General features: G+C 40.5%; 1 protein-coding gene across 1 annotated transcript in view; it reads right to left on the minus strand.

Moving 5' to 3' along the window:
• The window catches only part of FAXC (failed axon connections homolog, metaxin like GST domain containing), a 97,023-nt gene extending 89,592 nt beyond the window's left edge, over positions 1–7,431 (minus strand). Inside the window, exons 1-2 of the mRNA XM_074187219.1 lie at positions 7,169–7,431; positions 1,432–1,567 (exon numbers count right to left, since the gene is read on the minus strand). Coding sequence (XP_074043320.1) covers positions 1,432–1,567; positions 7,169–7,431 — 399 coding nt within the window. The remainder of the gene's footprint in view (positions 1–1,431; positions 1,568–7,168) is intronic.
• Positions 7,432–21,987: the final 14,556 nt, after the last annotated feature.

The following is a 21,987-nucleotide window of genomic DNA, read 5'->3' on the forward strand; positions in this document are numbered from 1 at the left end:
TCTGTTATATGTGAAAACAATAAATATCTGTGTGTGTGTGTGTGTGTGTGTGTGTGTAAAAACAATGCTATTTTTTGTCATTTTTTTAATATCAGAGGAGGTTGTAATATGGAATTTTCTTCTCTTAAAGTTCTTAAAAAAGGGTTAACAGTTGTCATTCCAAGGTGATCTAAGTAAAAGATTCTAGACAGGGGAACAGAATAAATAATCTATTTGGGTTCCTGCCACCATGATCCAAAGAAGCATTTAGTTTCTTCCACTCTATCTCCCAAACATTGTGTGGAGTAGTATGTGCCTTTTTGGAAACAGATTAGGCTTTACTGTCACCCAGAAACTTCATCAGAAATAAAGTCTTTTAATCATAATATCATAAAGACAAGGCACCCCTAGCTGTCATAGAAATTAAAAATATCTCCAGAAGTTTGCTGTTCACACAGCAAGAAACAATTTTCAGAGATCTCCACAATGGCATAGGAATGGAAAAGAGAGGAAATGTTGATGAGGATAAAGCAACATACAGAAATGCCATTTCCTGAATGAAAAAGGTTAAGAAAAAATACTCTGTTCACTTAGCACCCCAAATCTGGAACCAACATTCAACCCTTTAGCCTAGAAGTAATGTCTGAAAGGGGGGGAAACATTTCACTACATCCATTTCAGAGAGAACAAGAAGCAGGAAACATGGCCTCAGAATCTACCTAGAAATATTCTTCTGTCCTTCAACTCCTGGGATTCAGGAGGGGGAAAAAAACATTTTCTCCAAAGAATAAGAATAAAGAAAAGGCAATGGGAGTATAGGAGAGTATAATCTATGTGGTTAACACAGTGAGCCTGGTCAGATCAAAAGAGTACTATTTTATCTCAAAATCACTTCAGGGTAACAGGCCCATTTTAACAAAGAATCACAATACCATGATTGGAAAGAACTTCAGGTCATCTAGTCCCACCCCAACATGAAGCACAAATCCCCTTCAAAATAATCCTGACAAATGGTCATGCAGCCTCAGCTTGAAGTGATGGATAACTATCTTCCAGGAAAAACCATTTTATGTTAGGATAGCTCTAACTGTTAGGAAGTTTCTCCTTACATATTTTATGCTTTCCTGTAATTTTTACTTATAGTTACTAGTCCTGAAATGTGGATTCAAGCAGAATAAATCTAATCTCTCTTCTTTGTGAGAGAAAGATTAGTTAGCATACCCCTTTGTGCCATACTTAAGCTAGTTATCTAAAAACATCAAGAGACCCTGAGATCTGTGATATCCATATGGCTAAAGGCACACTATAGTTTGATGAAGTCTAACCAAGGATATCCTCAGCATTTCTGCTGAATCAAATTACATTCTTTGCCACCAGTAGGTCCTATTAGGGTGGAAGTGGAGATATAATGGGGAGGAGAACCTCATATGCACAGAACATGCACAGATGTACCTGGTAAGGTAAGTCAGCCATCCTTAAATAAGTTTCCATTTTCAAACAGAAAGGAGACAAACTGGGGACACCATTGTTTGGCCTTGAGAACTGATGCAAAATAATAGCATCTTTGGAGTCAACCTCTTGCTCTTTCCTGTCAAAACCAGAACAGAAATAAAAAAAAAAAACAACAACAACAATAGAACACGTGTTATACATTCATTAATATTCAAAAACTACTGAGGCATGGCTCTTTAATGAGATAGTAGACCTGTTTTGTTCAAGTCTTAGATTCTAAAGCACTCAATTTTAGAAGAAAGCTTAGCCAATATATCAGAAAAAGATCAGAAATTTTTAAAAAGTTTTCACTAATAAAGAGTGACTTAGGGACTTAGGAAAAATGTTTCTACCTTCTTTGCTTAAGTGTATAATGATAACAGTGATGAAGATGACAAGGACTATGATGATGATCTTTATATAGCACTTTTGTATTGCAAAATGCTTTACCATATATCATCTCATGTGAATATCACAACAACCCTGTGAGGTGGGAACTACAGAAAATGTGTAAACTCCCCATTTTACAGATGAAGTCAGAGAAGTAGCTAATTGACTTGTCCATGATCATCAAACAGCTATTGTCAAAATCAGAATTTAAATCCAGGTCTTTCTGATTCCAAATCAAGGACTCTATTCACTACACCAGACTGTTCTTCCTCAGATATAAATACCTTGGGATCAAGAAAAGCATTTTTCCAGAATTAATCTGTTTCATCCACTTTGGATTATGTTTCCTCTATGAGGGCTAAGTAGAACAGGACTGAAATATTCAATCTGATAAAGATCATCTATAAAATCACATCAGAGATATAGAGACCCAGAAATAAGTCTGGCTACAAACAATGCCAACAGAATTTCCTTCAGGGAATTAGTTCAGCTTAGAAGACTTAGTCCCAAGGATTTAGGTATCACAAAGATCTGACTTCTCATAACTTTCCTTTTGCTCCCAATCTACACTATTTTAGCAATGTCCTTTTTCCTCACTTCCAGTGTTCATCTCACATCTCCTCATTCCAGGAAACCTAACACCACTCTCTCCTTTTATTATGCCTCACTTCCACACTTGTGTCATTTTAGTTTTAAGTTTTGGCTACTCTCTTCTTAGAAAGTAGTAAACTACTCCTTGGTATTCATGAAGCACAGACTATTGAGAACAAGAGATAAAGTATTCTTAGCCCTGATTTTCCATGCTTTCTCATAAAGTCCCCCTTGATCCCTCCCACTCCATTCATTTCAGGAACTGGTTTGAATTGCCATCTATTTTTTAACTCTATATTTTTTCCACCCCCAAATGATGGCTTTCTTCAGTTTTCTCTTTGAGTCTTTAACTCTTCGGTTTATTTGCCAACCTTATTTGGGGTAGTATCAGAAAATATAACCCCCCACATTCTCCTTAACCTGGGAATTTGAAAATATCAACAGATCCCAAAACCATCTGTGGTCATCTGGTTAAGAGCAGGTTATAGTCCTTTGAGGCCCCACTACACCACTAAGGATTTACTTAACATTTTTTGATAAATGTGATAAAATTTTCACCTCTACTCTCATGATAGATGATACAATAGCAAAACACTGAACTTGGAGTCAGAAGAACTGGAGTCTAACTATGTCAATCACCAACTGTGTGTGACCTCTTTAGACTTCAGTTTCTTCATCCATAATCAGACCAACATTTATAAATACATACCTACCAGGGTTGTTATAACACAGACTGTTAAAGTTGGAAAACCTTAGAAATCAACTATTCTAGATGGAGAGCCAGAGAGATAAAATTATTTGCTTAATGTCACACTTTTAGTTAGTGGCACAGCCAAGAATGAAGTGGCTAGGTAACAAAGTAAATAATCTGGAATCAGGAAGACTCTTCTTCCTGAGATCAAATCTGGCCTTACACCCATACTAACTGTATGACACTGGGCAGGTGATTTATCCCCCATTTGCCTCAGTTTCTTCATCTGTAAAATGACCTAGAGAAGGAAGTGGAAAAGCACTGCAGTAGCTTTGCCCAGAAAACCCCAATGGAAAAAGGTCTGAACAACAACAACAAAAGAGCCAAGAATAGCACTTAGGCCTCCTGACTCCTAGACCTGTGCTCTTTCCTCTCTACTCTATTCTTCAAGATAATGCATGTAAAAGTTTGCTCTGTAAGCTTAAAGTGTAATATAAAATCAACAAATTCAATAAACATTTACAGTGTCCTGTACAAAGTGGGTGTTTTATAAATAATTGAGCAATTATTTCTTTTTTTTTATTGACTCTTAGGCTTCATCTACATTTGAATTCATTTCATTTAGAGAAAATGTAAGATTTTTTTTTAATTTTGCAGATATTCACTAAGGGTGCTAATGTTAAGAGAAGTATAGTTTCAAAAAAGTATAGTTACATTTTCAAAATTTTTGCCACATAATTGGTCATAAAACTGAAGCTAATGAGTGAAACATTTTGAATATTCCTCTTCACTAATCAAAAGAATGGAATTAATTTTTTCTTTCTGGAGATCCAAATGCTTTCTTTTTAGTTAAGAATGTTTTACTAGTGTGTTAAGACACTAGCAAACAAAGCATTTGTTTAGGCTATATTTAAAAAATATAAAATGAAGGGTGGACCAGTTATTTAAGGATCTAGTCAATAAATAGGATACTTTTAACTAAGGACATTGTAAGTAAAAATCCTATACTTATTAAATACTAGTGATTGACTTGCAAAATTTTTTTTCTACTACTTACTACTAGGTGACATAGTAAATCAAGTGATAGATCTGAAGTCAGAAAGATCTGAGTTCAAATTCTATCTCAAACACCAGTAATATCACCCTAGGTAAGTAATTAAAATTCAGTTTCTTCAATTGTCAAATAAAAATTGACAAACCTACCTCACAGGGTTGTTGTAAGGATCAAATGAAATAATATTTGTAAGGTTTTACAAGTTTTAAAGCACTATATAAATGCTAGCTATTATTACCTTTATTACTGAGTAATTCAGAATTGTTTGTCAATTTTCCTGACAATTAAAACTGTGCATACCTGTATTCACAGAGTTTAGCCTAAACCCAGTCTAAATAAACACAAAGATTTTGATACAATTCTATTTTCCTTTTAGCACATTTCTCCTTTTCAAGTACCTTTCACCAAGAAACAGCACAGGACAAGGAAAAAAATACTAGTTCTAGAAACAGAAGACATGGATTCATATCCTAACCCATTCAGAGAAAATCAATTAATCTTCTGATCTGAAAATGAGGGAGGAGAAAGATAATCTGTGAGGTCACTTTCACTTCCAGATCCAGACTATCTAGAAGTCATCAGGAATCTCACTTGGGTCTGCCTTCCTAAGCAGTACTCTATTATACAGATCTTTTCCTTTTCTCTTTCCCCTCCCCCATCAAAATTTTCTTCAGAACCTACTTCCACTTAGGAATCATATTTGCATCACAGAAGGAATTCCAAATACATAATTGCCTTATCCCTCATGATTTAGGGAATATTTGTCACCAGTGAGGAGGAGATATTAGAAATTACTCTAATTAAATATTAGAAATTACAAGGAAATTATTCCATGGCCAGTTCTGATCACCAAAATATATTCCAAAGTTATTTCTGGAATATAATAGGCTAAACATATTGATGCTACATCAAACACATAAATGAGCTAAACAAGTCATAGGAGTTTAGAAAGTTAATAAAGAAAAAAAGAGAGACAGGAAGGAAGGGAAAAAAGAAAGAAAGAAAGAAGAAAAAGTCAAAGGAGTTAAGAAAGTTAAAGAAAAAAGAGACTGAAAGAAGAAAGTCATAGGAGTTAAGAAAGAAAAAAAGGAAGGAGGAAGGAAGAAGGAAGAAACCCTTATGACCTGAAATCTGGCAAGGATAAAATTGGATTCCTGTTTCAATTCTTCATTCCTCCCTCCATTAAAGTCCTACTAATGGTAGCCTGGGTTTCAAAGGCTAAGCAGGAGTGCAAATTCTATTAGGTTCCCTACTTAACTGAGTGGTATATGGTCTATATGTGTTATATTCATGGGTCAGCTACACTAATGTGTGGAGAAAGGTGGTCAATGGGTGATAAAAACCCTTTCCCCAAATCAATTAATGGAAACCATCTTTAAAGGCATGAAGAAGTGCAATCTACATCAGTAAAAGGAGTCCTCAAATGGAGAGAATCAGAGATTACTGAAGTATTTAAGTATGCATTGCTTAAATCATTTGAATAAATTGTTTCAAATCTCTGCTTAACTTTGTGTAGATCAACACATCCGGAGACATAATTCCTTTTGTGAGGAAAAAAATAGGCACAAATATGACCTACAGTGCTAAGAGAATCAGCTATACAACTCAAAGCAGAAAACTGCAGCTGTAGACATGATGGTTTAAAATACCCCTTTTCTCATAGATATGCTGTTTAAGATTCTTGTTCTGCAAACGGAAAAATCCAGATGTACAAGAAAATACCATAACATACTCTCTTCCTCAAATGTGTGTTTCAGGTTTTTGTTTTCTGCAAAGATTATTTAATAGGCTTTCTGGAAGAGGAATGAGGAATTGTGAGATGTAAGTGGTATAAAAGCAAAAGATCGATGGAAAATTTAAAGGTCATTATAGATTCTCTGTTTATACTATATTATGGATGATTGCCCCCTCCTCCCCTGAAAAAAATTGCTTATGATTCTCTTATAGGAGTTTGCCAGAAGACATTTTAGTCTTTTGAAGATGCTTTATATAAAATTGGCCAACATGTATCTTGGTTCAGCGATCTTTCAGCGATTGAAGGAAAGCTTAAACACAGTAAAATTTTCATCATGACTCGGAGCAATTAATACATGAACCGCCCCCACATCCTTCCTCAAGATAAACACCTTCCTTTCCAGTTGGCTCCACCGGTGTTTAGCAGAAGCCACCATTTTCGAAGATTTTCCACATCTATCCCTGTAAACAAATTGCAGCAAACTCTACTACCGTTTCTAGCACTTTCCTGGCTGGCAGACACACACACACACACACACACACACACACACACACACACAGACACGCACGCATGTGGTCCTCAGTGTCCACAAGGTTATTCAACTGGAAGTTAAAAGCGGCAGCCCCAGCAGCCTGATCCACATGGCGGTGAGTGGAGACAAGGACGCTGCCCCCTTCTTTCTGCAGGCAGCTCTAAACAGGTTAATACTGCATCATTTTCCGAGGTAGCCCAAGCACACCGGCCCCAGCTTGAAACAACAGCCTTTCGCAGACCCTCCTCCTCCGAGAGGAGCTGCTGAATTCGCAGCCCCAAGCTCTGGGGAACTGAAGGAGGGGCCAGCCAGGTGAACTGCTCCCGCCGCCTCCAATCAAGCGCCGCAGCCGCTAGTTCCAGCATCCCGGTTCACCGAATAAACACATCTTCAGCCGGCCTCAATTTCCAAAGCCCGGGCCAGTCCGCGTTGTGAATATTGTAAATATTATAAATGAAAATAAAAGCCCCAAGTGCCCCCACTGCCCCCCCGCCCCCCGCTATCCCGGCTTCACTCCGGGTTAAGGTGGGCACCTTCTCCTTAGCGTGTCCGGTAGCTCAGCCTCCTGGAAGCCGAGGCACCGCCGGCAGCGCCGGGTGACCCCCGCTGGTCCGGCTCTCCCCGGCCTAGAGCGCCGCGCCTGGCCCGGCCCGCCCCCGCCCGGCCCGCCGCCGGCCTCCCGGGGCTCGCGTCTCCCGGTCTCACCTAATGGCCAGGAGCTCGTGGAGCAGGTACGCCGCGGCGGCCAGCAGGGCTCCCCCGGTCAAGTACAGGGTTTTCTTCCACCAGGAATCCGAGCCCAGCCCGGCCATGATCCCTCCGTAATCCTGCAAAGGGAAAGCGACGATGTCCCCATAAAAGGGATAGGGCTCCTCGGATGCGGCCCACAAGCCGAGGGAGATGCTCTGGTTCCGGCTCAGGTCCACCACGCACGACCTGGACGAGGCAAAGCCGATCCCCCAGTGCATGCTGCGCGGCGGGCGCCCGGCGGCCCTCGGCTGGCCAGGGCGGCGCGCGTGGGACGGGGCGGCGGCGGCGGCGGCGGCGGCGGCGGCGGCGGCGGCGGAGGGCTGGGGCCGGGCGTCAGCGAGCTCGGCCAGCGGCGGGCGCGGGGAGGCGCGGAGCAGACGGAGGAGGAGGAGGAGGAGGAGGAGGAAGAGCGGGAGCCGCCGCCGCCCCCGGCCGGGCTCGCCCCGCCGCTCTGGGTGGCAGCCCGAGCCCGCGCCAGCAGCGGCGCATCCTCCCGCGGCTCCTTTGTACCCGGAGGAGCCGCGGTGATGTCATTGCTCCTCCGGGCAGGACCGGAGCCCAGGGCTCACCTCGGCCCGGCCCCGCCCCCGCCCCGCAGCCCCGGCCTCCCAAGGCCCTCCTCCTCCTCGGGCTCCTCCCGCACCCCGCGCCTCGGACCCGGGCCGGGGCGCCGCCGGCGGGGCCGTGCCCGAAGAGCGGGCCGGTGCGTGGCTTCTGCGCCTCTAGGCGGCGCTGGCGGCGCGGCACGCCCCACAAAGGAGCCCCGGGGACCACCCGGGCCTGCCCCCGGGAGAGCGGGCGTCCTCCGAGCCGGGCGCGGGGAGGGGGCGAGGCCCCTTCCTGCTGGCCACCCGCCGGGCCTCGGCCTCCTCCGGCTTCTGTCCCAGGCGTCTGGGGAAGGTCACAGGCAGAGGCACAACTCACCTCGGCTAAGGGGTGCCCGGGCCGGCAGAGCTGCAGCTGCGGGGGCCGGGCCGGGCCGGGGCCGGGGCCGGGGCCGGGGCCGGGCCGGCAGAGCTGCAGCTGCGGGGGCCGGGCCGGGGCCGGGGCCGGGCCGGGCCGGCAGAGCTGCAGCTGCGGGGGCCGGGCCGGGGCCGGGGCCGGGCCGGGCCGGCAGAGCTGCAGCTGCGGGGGCCGGGCCGGGCCGGGGCCGGGGCCGGGGCCGGGCCGGCAGAGCTGCAGCTGCGGGGGCCGGGGCCGGGGCCGGGGCCGGGGCCGGGGCCGGGGCCGGGGCCGGGGCCGGGGCCGGGGCCGGGGCCGGGCCGGCAGAGCTGCAGCTGCGGGGGCCGGGCCGGGGCCGGGCCGGGGCCGGGGCCGGGCCGGCAGAGCTGCAGCTGCGGGGGCCGGGCCGGGGCCGGGGCCGGGGCCGGGCCGGGCCGGGGCGAGGGGAGGACCCGGATTGATGTCTGGGATTAGACTGAAAAGAAAGTCCTCGGGCCTACCCTGCTGTGCTAAGTAGCTGAGGAAGGGAGGGGGCAGAAAGAATTGAGGCTTCGTTGTGTTCTTTGGGGTATGAGGGGCATAGAACTCCAAAAAAAAAAAAAAAAAACCGAGGCTAGGAAAGTTACCCCCTGAGAACTCCCTCAAAGAGTCTCCTTGGAGATGTTGGGGAAGGGACTTCCCAGATCCATATCCAGTACTTTTTGGTTTAGAAAAACATCAGGCCGCTATGTGGCCCCAGAGTCAGGAGTACCTGAATTCAAATCCGGCCTCACTGAATTACCTAGCTCTGTGGCCTTGGGCAAGCCACTTAATGCCATTTCCACTTGCAAAAAAAAAAAGAAAAAAGAAAAATATCCCAGAATTTAAACTTGTGAAGAACACCCACAAATTTTTTTTTCTTTTTAAGCAAAACTCTGCTGGGATTTATGAAGAGCAAAGATATAATAAGAGAACCCATTTTGGAGTCAGAAAGTCCTACCTGGTTCACAGTCTAGATGTAGAACCTGGGCCATTGGTTAACTTCTTAAAGACCAAGGCAATTCTAAAAACTAGAAGTTGATCTTCATTGATAAAGGGAATTTCAGCTAGGTGACGCAGTGGATAGAGCACCCCTGGAGTCAGGAGGATCTGAGTTCAAACCCAACTCAGGCTCTTACTAATTGCCTAGCTCTGTGACCTTGGGCAAGTCACTTAAGCCCCATTGCCTTAAATAAAATAAAAAGATAAAGGGAATTTCATCAATAAGAGTTCCCTTTGTCAATGAAATCAGAAGTTTAGTCCCTCCTTCAATCAATCAATATACATTTGTTAAATACCTATTTGTAATTACCTGACTTTGAAGACATTGGTGCCTCATGCCTAGGTGAGGTACCCATATCTTGTAAGATGTATCTTGCAAGGTTCATGAATAAAATGTACAATTTTCTCTCAATCTAGCAGGTTTTTCTTTTCATTACAAAGTATTTTACTAAAAGTTCAATGACCTCTCCCTTAGTTTGGACTGGCATGGAGGTGGGGGGGGAGTGATGGAGATTCATGGTCAGTACATAGGTATGGATTAATAGTTATAAAACATTACATTCCAATATTCCCCCATTTCATATATATTTAAGCATGGATGAATGTACATATTAACCTAATTCTGTTTTGCTCTTTCTTAAGATCAGACTGTAGAGGTTAATGTTTGTCCCTTATTAGGACAAGCTCTGAAGGTTAACATATATTTAATTTAATTATTATCTTTAACACCAAACTCATGAAGATTGTCACTATATAACCAGATTGTTGAAAGATCTTATGTCAGAAAATAAGTAGAGGACTTCCTGAGTGAACTCATTTGACTTTATGTTACTAGACATTACTCTTTAATCTAAGTCTTTCACCTTTCTTTGCAATTGGACTACTCTCAAAATAGGATTTGGGGGCAGCTAGGTGGCACAGTGGATAGAGCACTGGCCTTGGAGTCAGGAGTACCTGGGTTCAAATCGGACCTCAGACACTTACTTAATAATTACCTGGCCGTGTGGCCTTGGGCAAGCCACTTAACCCCATTGCCTTGAAAAAAAAAATCTAAAGGAAAAAAATAGGATTTGAGACACCCTGCATTATTATAATATTGTTAGTCTAATAATCACCATCTACTTCTTAGGATGGGAGGCTTCAAGGACATTCAATACATTTCAGCCAATTCAGTATGCACCTTTTTGAAAGATTGCTTCCAGGCTGCTGGGTGATGTAGTGGATAAAGCACCGGCCCTGGAGTTAGGAGTACCTGGGTTCAAATCCCGCCTCAGACACTTAGCAAGCCACTTAACCCCACTGCCTTGCAAAAACCTTTAAAAGAAAAAAAGATTGCTTCCTTTTTAAGGCATTCAACAAAATCAGTATGCTAACTGAAGCAATAAAAATATAATAGTACAATAAGAAATTATTGCATATATGTGCTAATAATTGTATTTAATTAATACATGATATATAAAACAAATATGTAATTTATATCAATGTAAGAAAAATAAACTCAAGATCACAAAAACAGTATCAATTCTTTCATGTTCCAACATATTATGAAATAAATTTACAAATAGCATGTAATAAATTAAAATATTTGTTCATGTTCATAGCTATACAAATTATAAATGAATGAATGAATGAATGAATAAATACCTACTATGTACCAGGCCCATTGGGAACACAGTAAGAGGCAAAAGGCAGTCCTTAAATCAAGGAAACCACAGTCTCAGTGAAAATTTCTGGAGGAAGTTATTATAGACCAGGCAGGCTGGTACCAAATTGTGGAGAGCTTTCAAAGACAAACAAAGGGGTTTGAACTTTACAAGATCATGGATTTGGAGCCAGAAAAGAACCTCAAAAGTCATCTAATTCATTCTGAATAATGAGAAAAGTGAGATCTAAAAAGATGAAATGATGTGTCCAAAAGGTAGGTAATAAGAGGCAGAGCTAGCACATGAAGGCACCCAGTTTTTCAGATGCTAGACCCAGTGTTAATTCTAAACTAATATTCTAGACACTAGTTAGAATGAATTGCCTTAAACTGGGTTCAAGGGGAACTCTAAAAAGCAGCCACTGATGATCAGAGGCCTGACGTGAGCAGACCCAAGTATAAGAAAGATTTTTCTGATAGCATCATAAAGAATGGAATTACAGAAAGAGTTGGAGTAAAAAGGCTATTTTTATATTTCAAGTGAATGAGAATGGGGGCCGATATTGTGATAGAAATAGAAAAGAAGGAATATTAAAGACTCCTATACTTAGAGATTTTGTAAAGCACTTTTCTCACAACAACCCTTTGAGAAAGATATTGCAATTATTAATCTCATTTTACAAGAGAGAACACCAAGGCTTTGAAAGATTAGGTTATTTGCCCTTCATTACACCGAAAGTAAATCTTTGAGATAGATGAGCTTTTAAATTCAGGACTCCTGACTCCAACTACTCTATCCTTTTATATTAAGCTGCTTCTAGATGGGTAATGCTTTTGAGATGTGGATAAAGTGTAATCCATAGGACATCATAACTAATTGGATAAAGAAGGGGGAAAAAAGAATCAAGTTAACCCTCAGATTATTCATCCTTAACGAATAGAGATGCCACAAACAGGAATAGTGAAATTGAAAGAAAGATTAGGCTTAAGACAAAAGGATATGAATTTTATTTCAAACATGTTGAAATATTAGGTGCCATCAAGAACATGCTGGTATGGAGGTTTAATAGATAACAAAAGCATGTATTAAATACCTACTATATATCAGATATTATGCTAAACACTTGGGACATAAAGAAAAGCAAATAGTAAAAAAAAAATCTACAATTCTTCCTCTCAAGGAATTTACAGACTAATAGACACAGGTCTGAAGAGTGGTCAGGATTACGTATAGAGATTTGGGAATCACTGTCATGGAGACAGTAGTTGAAGCCATAGGAATGAATATAATTCTCAAGGAAAAGCAAGGGAAAAGAGAAGAGGGCCAAACACAAGCAGATCCCATAGCAGATCCCATCTTGAGGATCAGAAAAAAGTAAAATATACAATGAGGGTTTCAGAGGAGCAGTGAGAGAAAATCAGGAAAGCATAGTAATAATCTCATTGAGACCAAGTAGTGGAATTGATCAATAATGTTCAAAGCTGCAGAATAGGGCTAAAAAAAAAAAGACTGATGGGTTTCATAATAAAATAAAAAAATTGATGACATTAGAGCAAATAGTTTCAAGAAGAAATCTGATTACAAGGACTTGGAAAAATAGGTAGTAAGTAGATCATTGGTCTGTTTTGTCTCTCAGTGGTGTCCAGTTTTCTGGGGTTTTCTTGGCAAAGATACTGGAGTAGTTTGTCATTTACTTCTTCCATTCATTTTATAGATGAGGAAACTAAGGTAGATAGAGGTTAAATGGTCTGCATATCCAGTATGTGTCTGAGGCTATATTTAAACTGATTTCTTTATGACTCCAGGCCTAGTGCTCTATCCATTGCATCATCTAGACAGTAGGAATTGTTTGACAAAAAGAAAATGCTGTACTCTTGGGAATAAGCTTGTCAAAAAATTAATAATAAAAAATGTAAGCATTTTTCTACTTATGAAGAGAAATGTCCAAATTGACAAGAGTTTCCTGATATTTCCAATATCTCTCTCAAGTAAATCACTTTGAAATCACAATTTATAGGATTCTTTAGCAAAGAATATTGCACAATCAAGACTGAGCAAGGATCCATAGTTTAGGTAACAATTGAGTTAATATTTTGTTTCATATACTGGGATTAATGAGGAATAAAGGAATGGAAATGACTGGGTTTATATCACATAAATGCCTTAATGAAGTAGAAGTCTCCTAAGTATAGAAGTCAGAGTGAAGATTAAAGATGAAAGGAGAGAAAAATCCCTGCCTCCTTAAAATGAAGAGGAAGGCTTTGAGATAAGAAATTGCTTAGGGAAGAGTGCATGAAAGGCTGAACTTTAATATGTAGTGAGTGAAACTGATTCAATTTCAAGGATTTCTCCAGTAATTCTCCACAGCCCTGGAACAAGAGAAGTTGAAAAATAAAAGTAACCCAGAGAAAGAGTTTCTCTAGCTAAGTTTGAAATCTCAGAGGTAGAATTTCCTGCCTCCAGGAAATGGAGAGACCAACATGTTAATGTAGGCTGGGGAAGACCACTTGAGCTGAAAAATTGTGTGGTACTTTAGCTAGAGGAATCATTAAAATAAATATCTGTTGAAGTGAAGGCTCTTCTCTGTACTAGGTTATATATATATATATATATATATATATATATATATATATATATATATATATATATATATATATATATACACCATCTCCTCCCATCTTCTCCTAAAGATTGCCCCTACAACCATCTCCATTCTCTTTCTATCTTCAGGTTCTACCTATGTATTGGTTCCTTCTTAGCTTGCTACAAACACTCCCAAACCTCCTCCATCATTAAAAAAGCCACACTAGATCTACCATCTATCACCTGATATCTCCTCCTTTTCTAAACTCCTTGGGCGGGGAGGGAAGAACTGTATAAAGTAGGGGCTTCCACTTTCTCACCATTCTTTTCTAAACCCTCTGCAATCTGGTTTTTTACCTCATTAGCTAAAACTGCTCCCATCAAATTTCCCTAGTGATCTAATCCTGGACTTTTCTGTGGCATTTGCCAGTTTCTTCTCCTAAATGTTCTCTTTTTTCCTATATGCTCGCTTGCTTCTTCACCATACTTAAGACATATCTGGACAGCTAGGTGGCATAATAAATAGAGCTCTGGCCCTGGAATCAAGAGGACCTGAGTTCAAATTCAGTCTCAAACACTTGAGACATACTTACTAGCTGTGTGATGTTGGACAAGTCACTTAACCCTAATTACCTCACATTCAGGGCAGTCTTCAGTGAGCTGATTCATATTTGGCCACTAGACCCATATGTTCCAGAGAAAAAAGTGCGGGTGACTTTCCACAGCACCCCCTTACCCAAATTCAATTCATTTGCATGTCATGACATCACCTCCCTGATGTCATGGTCTTCTTCAAGAATGAAAGACAGAAAAAAATATATAATACATGTTTGTTGACAAATTGACTACCTATCTGACTTCCCTTTCTCAGTCTTCTCTACTGGATCTTCATCCAAGTCATAGCCCTATCCAAGACTCTGTTCTGGTCCCTTTCCCTCTATTGATATACATTTTCATTTGATGATCTGAGTAGTTCACATAAATTTAATTATCAGTATTATCAAGCAGATGATTTCCAGATCTATTTATCCATCCCTATCTCTCCTGAGTACCATTTCCATTTTACTAACTGCCTTTTGGAAATTTCAAAATGAATATTCTCTAGGCATCTCAAATTCATATGTCCAAAACATTAACTTTCCTCCAAAACCCACTCCTCTTCTGAACTTCCTTGTAATTGTCAATTATTATTGACTTATTATTCCTTATTATTTCCTATAGTGAGAACTGACCCAATCTCTCTTTTCCCCAAAGGAGAAGATCCCTGGAGAATGAAAAGGTCAGTTCTCACCATAGGAAAGAAAACTAGAGGAAGACAATGCTTGTGAAATTAAAGAAAGGTTTTTATTAAGTGGGGATGTAAAACATGCACAAGGGGACTGACAGCCTATGCTGCCAGCTCACCAAGTAATAAATGGGCAATGTTAATATTGTTTTTAAACAAAAGGTAAGGAATCTGGGGGGGGGGGGGGGAAGGTGGGTTTAGAAAGGAATGAGTCAATGAGCCCTATCCCCAGATGGAGAGGGAGAGGGAGTGAGGAATTCCAGGAGTCAAGGCTCTGGCCCTTTGATAGCAGATTAGCAGTCCAAGGATAGAGCCCCCTATCCAAAGTTAGGAGAGGCTCTGGTTATAAAGTTGTCTCCAAAGCCCATAAAGTCTTTGAAAATAGGGATTTCTCTTGAAGGTCTATAAGCCATCAAATAGCTCAGGGCCTAGTTCAGAATTGATAGGAATATAATTGGCTTCAGAGTTGTTGATTTTCTGCAAGTCCAGCTAGGTTTATTCTTAGTTCTTTCAAAGGACTATTGGTATATCAGATCCATATAGTCAATCCTCATATGGTTGTTTTGGTTACCTGGATAATTGAGAGGGTGGGGCTCAAGTAAATCAAGGTATCCACTTCATATGTACAATCAGCTGACTAGTTTTGCCATTTCAACCTCCATAATTTCTCATACATTTATTTCTCTTCTCTTCATTGCAGCAATTACCACTCTAGGCTCTTATAACTTCTCACTGGATTATTGCAGCAACTTTCTAATTGGTTTCCCAGCATGAAATCTCTCTCCTCTCCAAATCTTCCTCCAAAAAGCTGCCAAAGTAATTTATCTAAAGATAGATTTGAGGGGCAGCTAGGTGGCACAGTGGATAGAGTACCAGCCCTGGAGTCAGGAGGACCTGAGTTCAAATTCGATCCCAGACACATAATAATTACCTAAGCTGTGTGGCTTTGGGCAAATCACTTAACCCCACTATCTTGTAAAAGCTTTAAAAAAAAGTAGATTTGACCATGCCAGTGCCCTATTGAATAAATTACAATGGCTTCCAATATAAGCTTCTCTATTTGGCATTTAAAGCTCTTCCCAAATTGACTCCTTTATATCCTTTTCATCTTTTAACAAGGCAAGTCAACAAAGTTTTGTGGACCTATCCAAATTGCCATTATCTCATCAAAAAAAGTTATCAAAAAAAGCTGGCCCCATCTTGAAACCTTTATGATCCCTAGTAATAAGCCTAGTGTTGCTATTTTGACTTATGTTGAATAAACTCTTTGAAATTCACCTTATCTTGATTTTTTTGCTTCCTTAAATCAGTGTGAAAGCCTGAACAAAGAATTTTCCTTTTAACTTGTTTGTTCTTAGAATATAATCTCCTCAAGAACAAGAACTATGTTTTCCTTTTCTTTTTCTCTCCATGCTTAGCACAGTACCTTATTGAGGGCTTAATAAATGTTTGTTGATTGATTGATTGAAGAGAAATCTTAACCCTAAAATGCCCGTTCATGACTTCAGAAAACCAAAGTATGATTCTGGTCTCTTAGAAGAGAGGGGATAGAATGGTGGTGCAAGAATATAAATAAAAGCTGAAAGAGTCTCCTGCCTTCATGTGTAAAGACAAAAGATACTACATAAAAGGAAATTGAAAAGGGAAAAAAGTTACCCCTTTAGGGGCATGGTAGAGAACATCCAGAGAATGAAGTCATGCAGACATGACTGACCTGGGCATTTTTTCCTTAAAAATGGAGACTTTGGAATGAACTAACCAATTAAGGAAAGAGGTCCCTAGGTAATGGAGATTACACATTATTCCCTTCCATGTGAGAAGCCATAATGACTGCCTGACTATTCTTCAACAACACTCCATTATCCTCCTCCAAACCTTTGCACTGGCTATCTCTTATGCTTGGAATGTTTTTCTTTCTCACTTTTACCTTTTGAATTTTTAACTTCCTTCAAAATTTAGCTAAAATATCATCTTCTGCAGGTCTTTCCTGGGGCTGTGTCCCATTCCTACCTCCTCCCCCAAATTGGTAATGTCTTCCCCCTAATGCTATCTTTTACCTGATAGACAGATATCGATCCCTTCTGCATTCTGACATCTATATTAATTCTGTTTGACTCAGTAACCCATTGTTCCTAGATCTGCCTGTCAATTGGTGTTGGGGGGAGAGGTGTTGCTCAGTCTGTAGCTTTGTCATTTTTGATCCTGTTGCAAGTCATCCCCTATTTTTCCCCCAGCAAACTGTCACCTACTTGCTACCTTGGGGGGTAATACCAGAATACAATGACCCACCTCCTTTTACTTTTATGGATCTATGCAAATTGCCTTTATCTCATCACTAAAGTTAACCCCCCCAAAAAAAACTAGCCCCATCCTGAAATCCTTGTGATCTTCAATGATAAGCTCTGTGTTGCTACTTATCTTACTTTGATTATAGTCCTTTAAATTCACTTTGTCTTGATTTTTGCCTCCTGAATCAGGTTGAAAGCCTGAACAAAGAATTTTGCTTTTACTTGCTGTCTCCCTCATTAGAATATAATCTAGTCAAGGGCAAGCACTATGCTTCTTTTTTCCTTTTATCCCCATGTTTAGCACAGTACCTTAGTAAGGGCTTAATAAATGTTTGTTGATTAATAGATTGAAGAAAAATCTTAACCTCAAAATGCCTGGTCATGACTTCAGACAACTGATGAAGTATGATTCTGGCCTTTTGGAAGAGAGGTAATAGAATAGCAGTGCAGAATGTAATATACATTTATACTTATTTAATAAATATAAAAGACTTGCATTTGGGCCATGAAAGTGTTGGTAGGTAATGATGAAAAACAAACAAAACATAAATAAAACATCAAAAATATAAAGTAGATGACTTTCAAACGAAAACATAAACAATTAGAAAGTAGAAATGACTGCCAAAATTGGAATGGGCTGCCTAGAGAAAGGGTCAATTAACAATGGTAGCACAGTGGGTAAAGTGCTGAGTCTAGAGTTAGGAAGAATCATCTTCCCAAGTTCAAATCTGACTTCAGGCAGCTGTGTAATCTTGGACAACTCACTTAATCCTCTTTGCTTCAATTTCCTTAGCTGTAAACTGTAGCTGGACAAACAAATGGCCAACCACTACAGTATCTTTGTCAAGAAAAAGCCAAATGGGGTCATGAAGAGTCAAACACAACTGAAATGATCAAACTCTTTCAGTTTTTGTCTTTGTATCCCTTTCCTGTTACATAGTAGATGTTTAATAAATGTTTATTGGTTAATTGATTGGTTTGCCCTTTTGAGTTACTGTGTTTTGTCAGTAGTTCAAGTCAATTGCTCAATGAAGGTGTTCTCTCCCCCCAACACAAATTGTAGCATTCATAATCTAGCTATCTTTGAAGGTTGCCATGGGCAAAATTGAGCCATCCTCTTCAAACTTGGCTACATTGGTCTTCAGAATCATGACTCAGCTCTTACTTAACACCTTTCCAGATTAGTAGCATCCATCAGAACTCATTAATAGGACCACTCTTAATTACTTCATCTCTATTTCTTTAACAAGCATTTGTGAATGCTTATGAATACTATTTATCTGGCATTGTCCTAGGCATTAGTCTTGTAAATACCAAAAGGCAACAAACAGATTAGGAGTTAATATTCTATTGGAGAGAAGCAAGAACACACACATATACAATAACTGTCATGCAAAGTAAATTTAGGAGGGTGGGCACAAGCAACTGGGCAGATCAGTATTGTCCTGCTTTATAAAATGGCTCTTTGGCTGACCTTTAAAGGAAAGTAGGGAGTCAAGAAAGAAGTGCAACCAAGGCCTTGGGCACAGCTATTTGAAAGCACAGAATGCCTTATATAGAACACAGAAAGTCAGACAATTTGTCTGGAACGTAAAAGTCAATGAAGGTGAATAATTGTTAACAAGCCTGGAAATATAGACTGAAGACAAATTGTGAAAGGCTTTAAAAATCAAGAGTCTGTATTTTATCCTAAAGGCAAGAGTAATAAATGACAGTCAGATCTGTGCTTTAAGAATCTCAGTTGTCTGACAAAGGACTCATTTCTAAAATATACAGAGAACGGAGTCATATTTTTAAAACAAAAAGCCACTCCCCAATTGTCAAATGGTCAAAGGATATGCAAAGGTAATTTACAGATGAGATCAAAGTAATCCATAGCCATATGAAAAAATGCTCTAAATCATTAATTATTAGAGAAATGCAAATTAAAGTTTCTCTGAGGTACCACCTCACACCTCTCAGATTGGCTAGTATGACCAGGAAGGATAATGATCATTGTTGGAAGGGATGTGGGAAATCTGGGACACTATTACACTGTTGGTGGAGCTGTGAACTCATCCAACCCTTCTGGAGAGTTATTTGGAACTATACCCAAAGGGCAACAAAAATGTGCATACCCTTTGACCCAGAAATACCACTACTGGGTCTATATCCTGAAGAGATGAGGAAAAAGGGTAAAAACATTACTTGTACAAAAATATTTATAGCAGCCCTGTTTGTGGTGGCAAAGAATTGGAAATCCAGTAAATGTCCTTCAATTGGGGAATGGCTTAGCAAACTGTGGTATATGTATGTCATTGAACACTATTGTTCTATTAGAAACCAGGAGGGACAGGATTTCAGGGAAATCTGGAGGGATTTGCATGAACTGATGCTGAGTGAGATGAGAAGAACCAGAAAAACACCGTACACCCTAACAGCAACATGGGAGTGATGTTCAACCTTGAAGGAATTGCTCATTCCATCAGGGCAACAATCGGGAACAATTTTGGGCTGTCTGCAAAGGAGAGTGCCATCTGTATCCACATAAGGAGCTGTGGAGTTTGAACAAAGTGCAAGGACTATTCCCTTTAATTTAGGGGAAAAAAACAGCTTATTGTCTGATCTTGTTACCTCTTAGACTTCTCTTCTCTTTAAGGATATGATTTTTCTCTCATCACACCCAATTTGGATCAAGGTACAACATGGAAACAAAGTAAAGACTGACAGAGTGCTCTCGGGGGGGGGGGGGGAAGCAAGATTGCAGGAAAATGTAAAACTCAAATAATATCTTTAATAAAAATAAATTTAAATTAAAAAAAAAAAGAATCTCAGTTGGGGTCCATAGCCTGAAGAGATTGTGAAAAGGGGTAAAAACATCACTTGTACAAAAGTATTCATAGTAGACCTGTTTGTGGTAGCAAAGAATTGGAAATTAAGTAAATGTCATTCATTTGGGGAATGGCTTAACAAACTGTGGTATATGTATGTGATGGAATACTATTGTTCTATTAAAAACCAGGAGAAATGGGAATTCAAGGAAGCCTAGAAGGATTTCCATGAACTGATGCTGAATGAGGTGAGCAGAACCAGAAGAACATTGGACACACTAATAGCAACATGGGGGTGATGATCAACCTTAATGGACTTGCTCATTCCATCAGTGCAACAATCAGGCACAATTTTGGGGTTTCTGTGTACCATCTGTATCCAGAGAAAGAATTGTGGAGTTTGAACAAAGACCAAAGATTACTACCTTTAATTTAAAAAAAAGTTATCTTATTATGTAATTTTGCTATTTCTTATACTTTATTTTTCTTCCTTAAGGATATGATTTCTCTTTCATCACATTCAACTTAGATCAATGTATACCATGGAAACAATGTAAAGACTAACAGATTGCCTTCTGTGGGGGATGGGGGGAGGGAAGCAAGATTAGGGGGAAAATTGTAAAATTCAAAATAAACAAAATTTTTCTTAAAAAAAAAGAATCTCAGCGGGGGTACCTAGGTCTGTAGCAGAGGGGATAGTTTCCAAACCTCTTGGCCCAGGGACCATCCGGGACAGCCAGAAGGGGCAGTGAGAGAACTCTGCCACACCAGAGTAAATGTGGCTCCAGCCTCAGAGCAGCCCTGTGGTAAGAACCTGCAGCTAGGTTGGCACAGCCACCCAGCACATCCATAGCCCATAAATGGTAAGGGGGTCAGGGGAGACTGCAGAGGTCTCTCTGCTCTGTCTGGAGCAGGACTCAGCTGTTTGCCCACACTCAGATCCAGGTTGTAGTATGGGCCCCCACAACACCTCCATAGCTGAGCAGACCCTTCTCACAGCTCCAGGGAAGAGGGGAGAGCCTGAACACAGGCAAGAGAGCAGTCAGAGCCTCTCATGAGACTCTGGAGGAATTAAGTTCCCTGTGGGTTGTCCCAAACCACCCCCCCAAGCCTTGGAAGTGTGATAAATCAGTCATCAGCTGAGGAAATGAGCAAACAACAGAAAAAGAAGAATCTGACCATAAAGCATTACTTTGGTCCCATGGAGGGCCAAAATACATACTCAGATGACAACAAAATCAAAGTATCTGTATCAAAAACCTCCAAAAGTTATAGAAAATGGGTTCATACTATGGGTGAGCTCAAAAAAGACTTTGAAAAGCAATTAAGGGAGGGAGAGGAAAAATTGGGAGGAGAAATGAGAACAATGCAGATAAATCATGAAAACCAAGTCAGCAACTTGGTGAAAGAAATACAAAAAATGCTGAAGAAAAATAAACATATTAAAAACCACTTTAGGCCAAATGGAAAAAGCAACATAAAAGGCAAATGAGAAGAAGAATGCCTTAAAAAGCAGAATTGGCTAGCTGGAAAAGGAGATTAAAAAAGCTCTCTGAAGAAAAAAGAATGCAGAATAGAGTAAAGGAAGCTGATGACTTTGCAAGAACTCAGAAAGAAATAAAACTAAACCAAAAAAAACAAAAATTAGAAGGAAATGTGAAATATTTCATTGGAAATATAACTGATCTTGAAAACAGATCCAGAAGAGATAATTTTAAAATTATTAGACTACCAGAAAGTCATGACCAGGAAAAGAGCATAGACTTCATTTTTCAAGAAATGATACATCGAAATTGGCCTGGGATCCTAGAAGCAGAGGATAAAATAGAAATTGAGGGAATTTGCCTATCACCTGCTGAAAGAGATCCCAAAAGAAAAACTCCCAGGAATATTACAGCCAAATTCCCAAACTCCCAAGTCAAAGTGAAAATACTAAAAACTGACAAAAAAAAAAGCAATTCAATTGTCATGGCTCTATAGACAGGATTACACAGGATCTGGCAGCATCTACATTAAGGGTGCATAAGGCAAAAGATCTTGGTTTACAACCAAGAATCAACTCCCCAGCAAAACTGAACATCCTCTTTCAGGGGAAAAGATGGACTTTTAATGAAACAGGGGACTTTCAAACTTTTCTACTGGAAGAACCAAAGCTGAACAGAAGGTTTGATCTCCAAGTATAGGACTCAGGGGAATCATAGAA

Source organism: Macrotis lagotis, chromosome 5 (genome assembly GCF_037893015.1).
Source record: "Macrotis lagotis isolate mMagLag1 chromosome 5, bilby.v1.9.chrom.fasta, whole genome shotgun sequence".
Classification (NCBI taxonomy): Eukaryota; Metazoa; Chordata; class Mammalia; order Peramelemorphia; family Peramelidae; genus Macrotis; species Macrotis lagotis.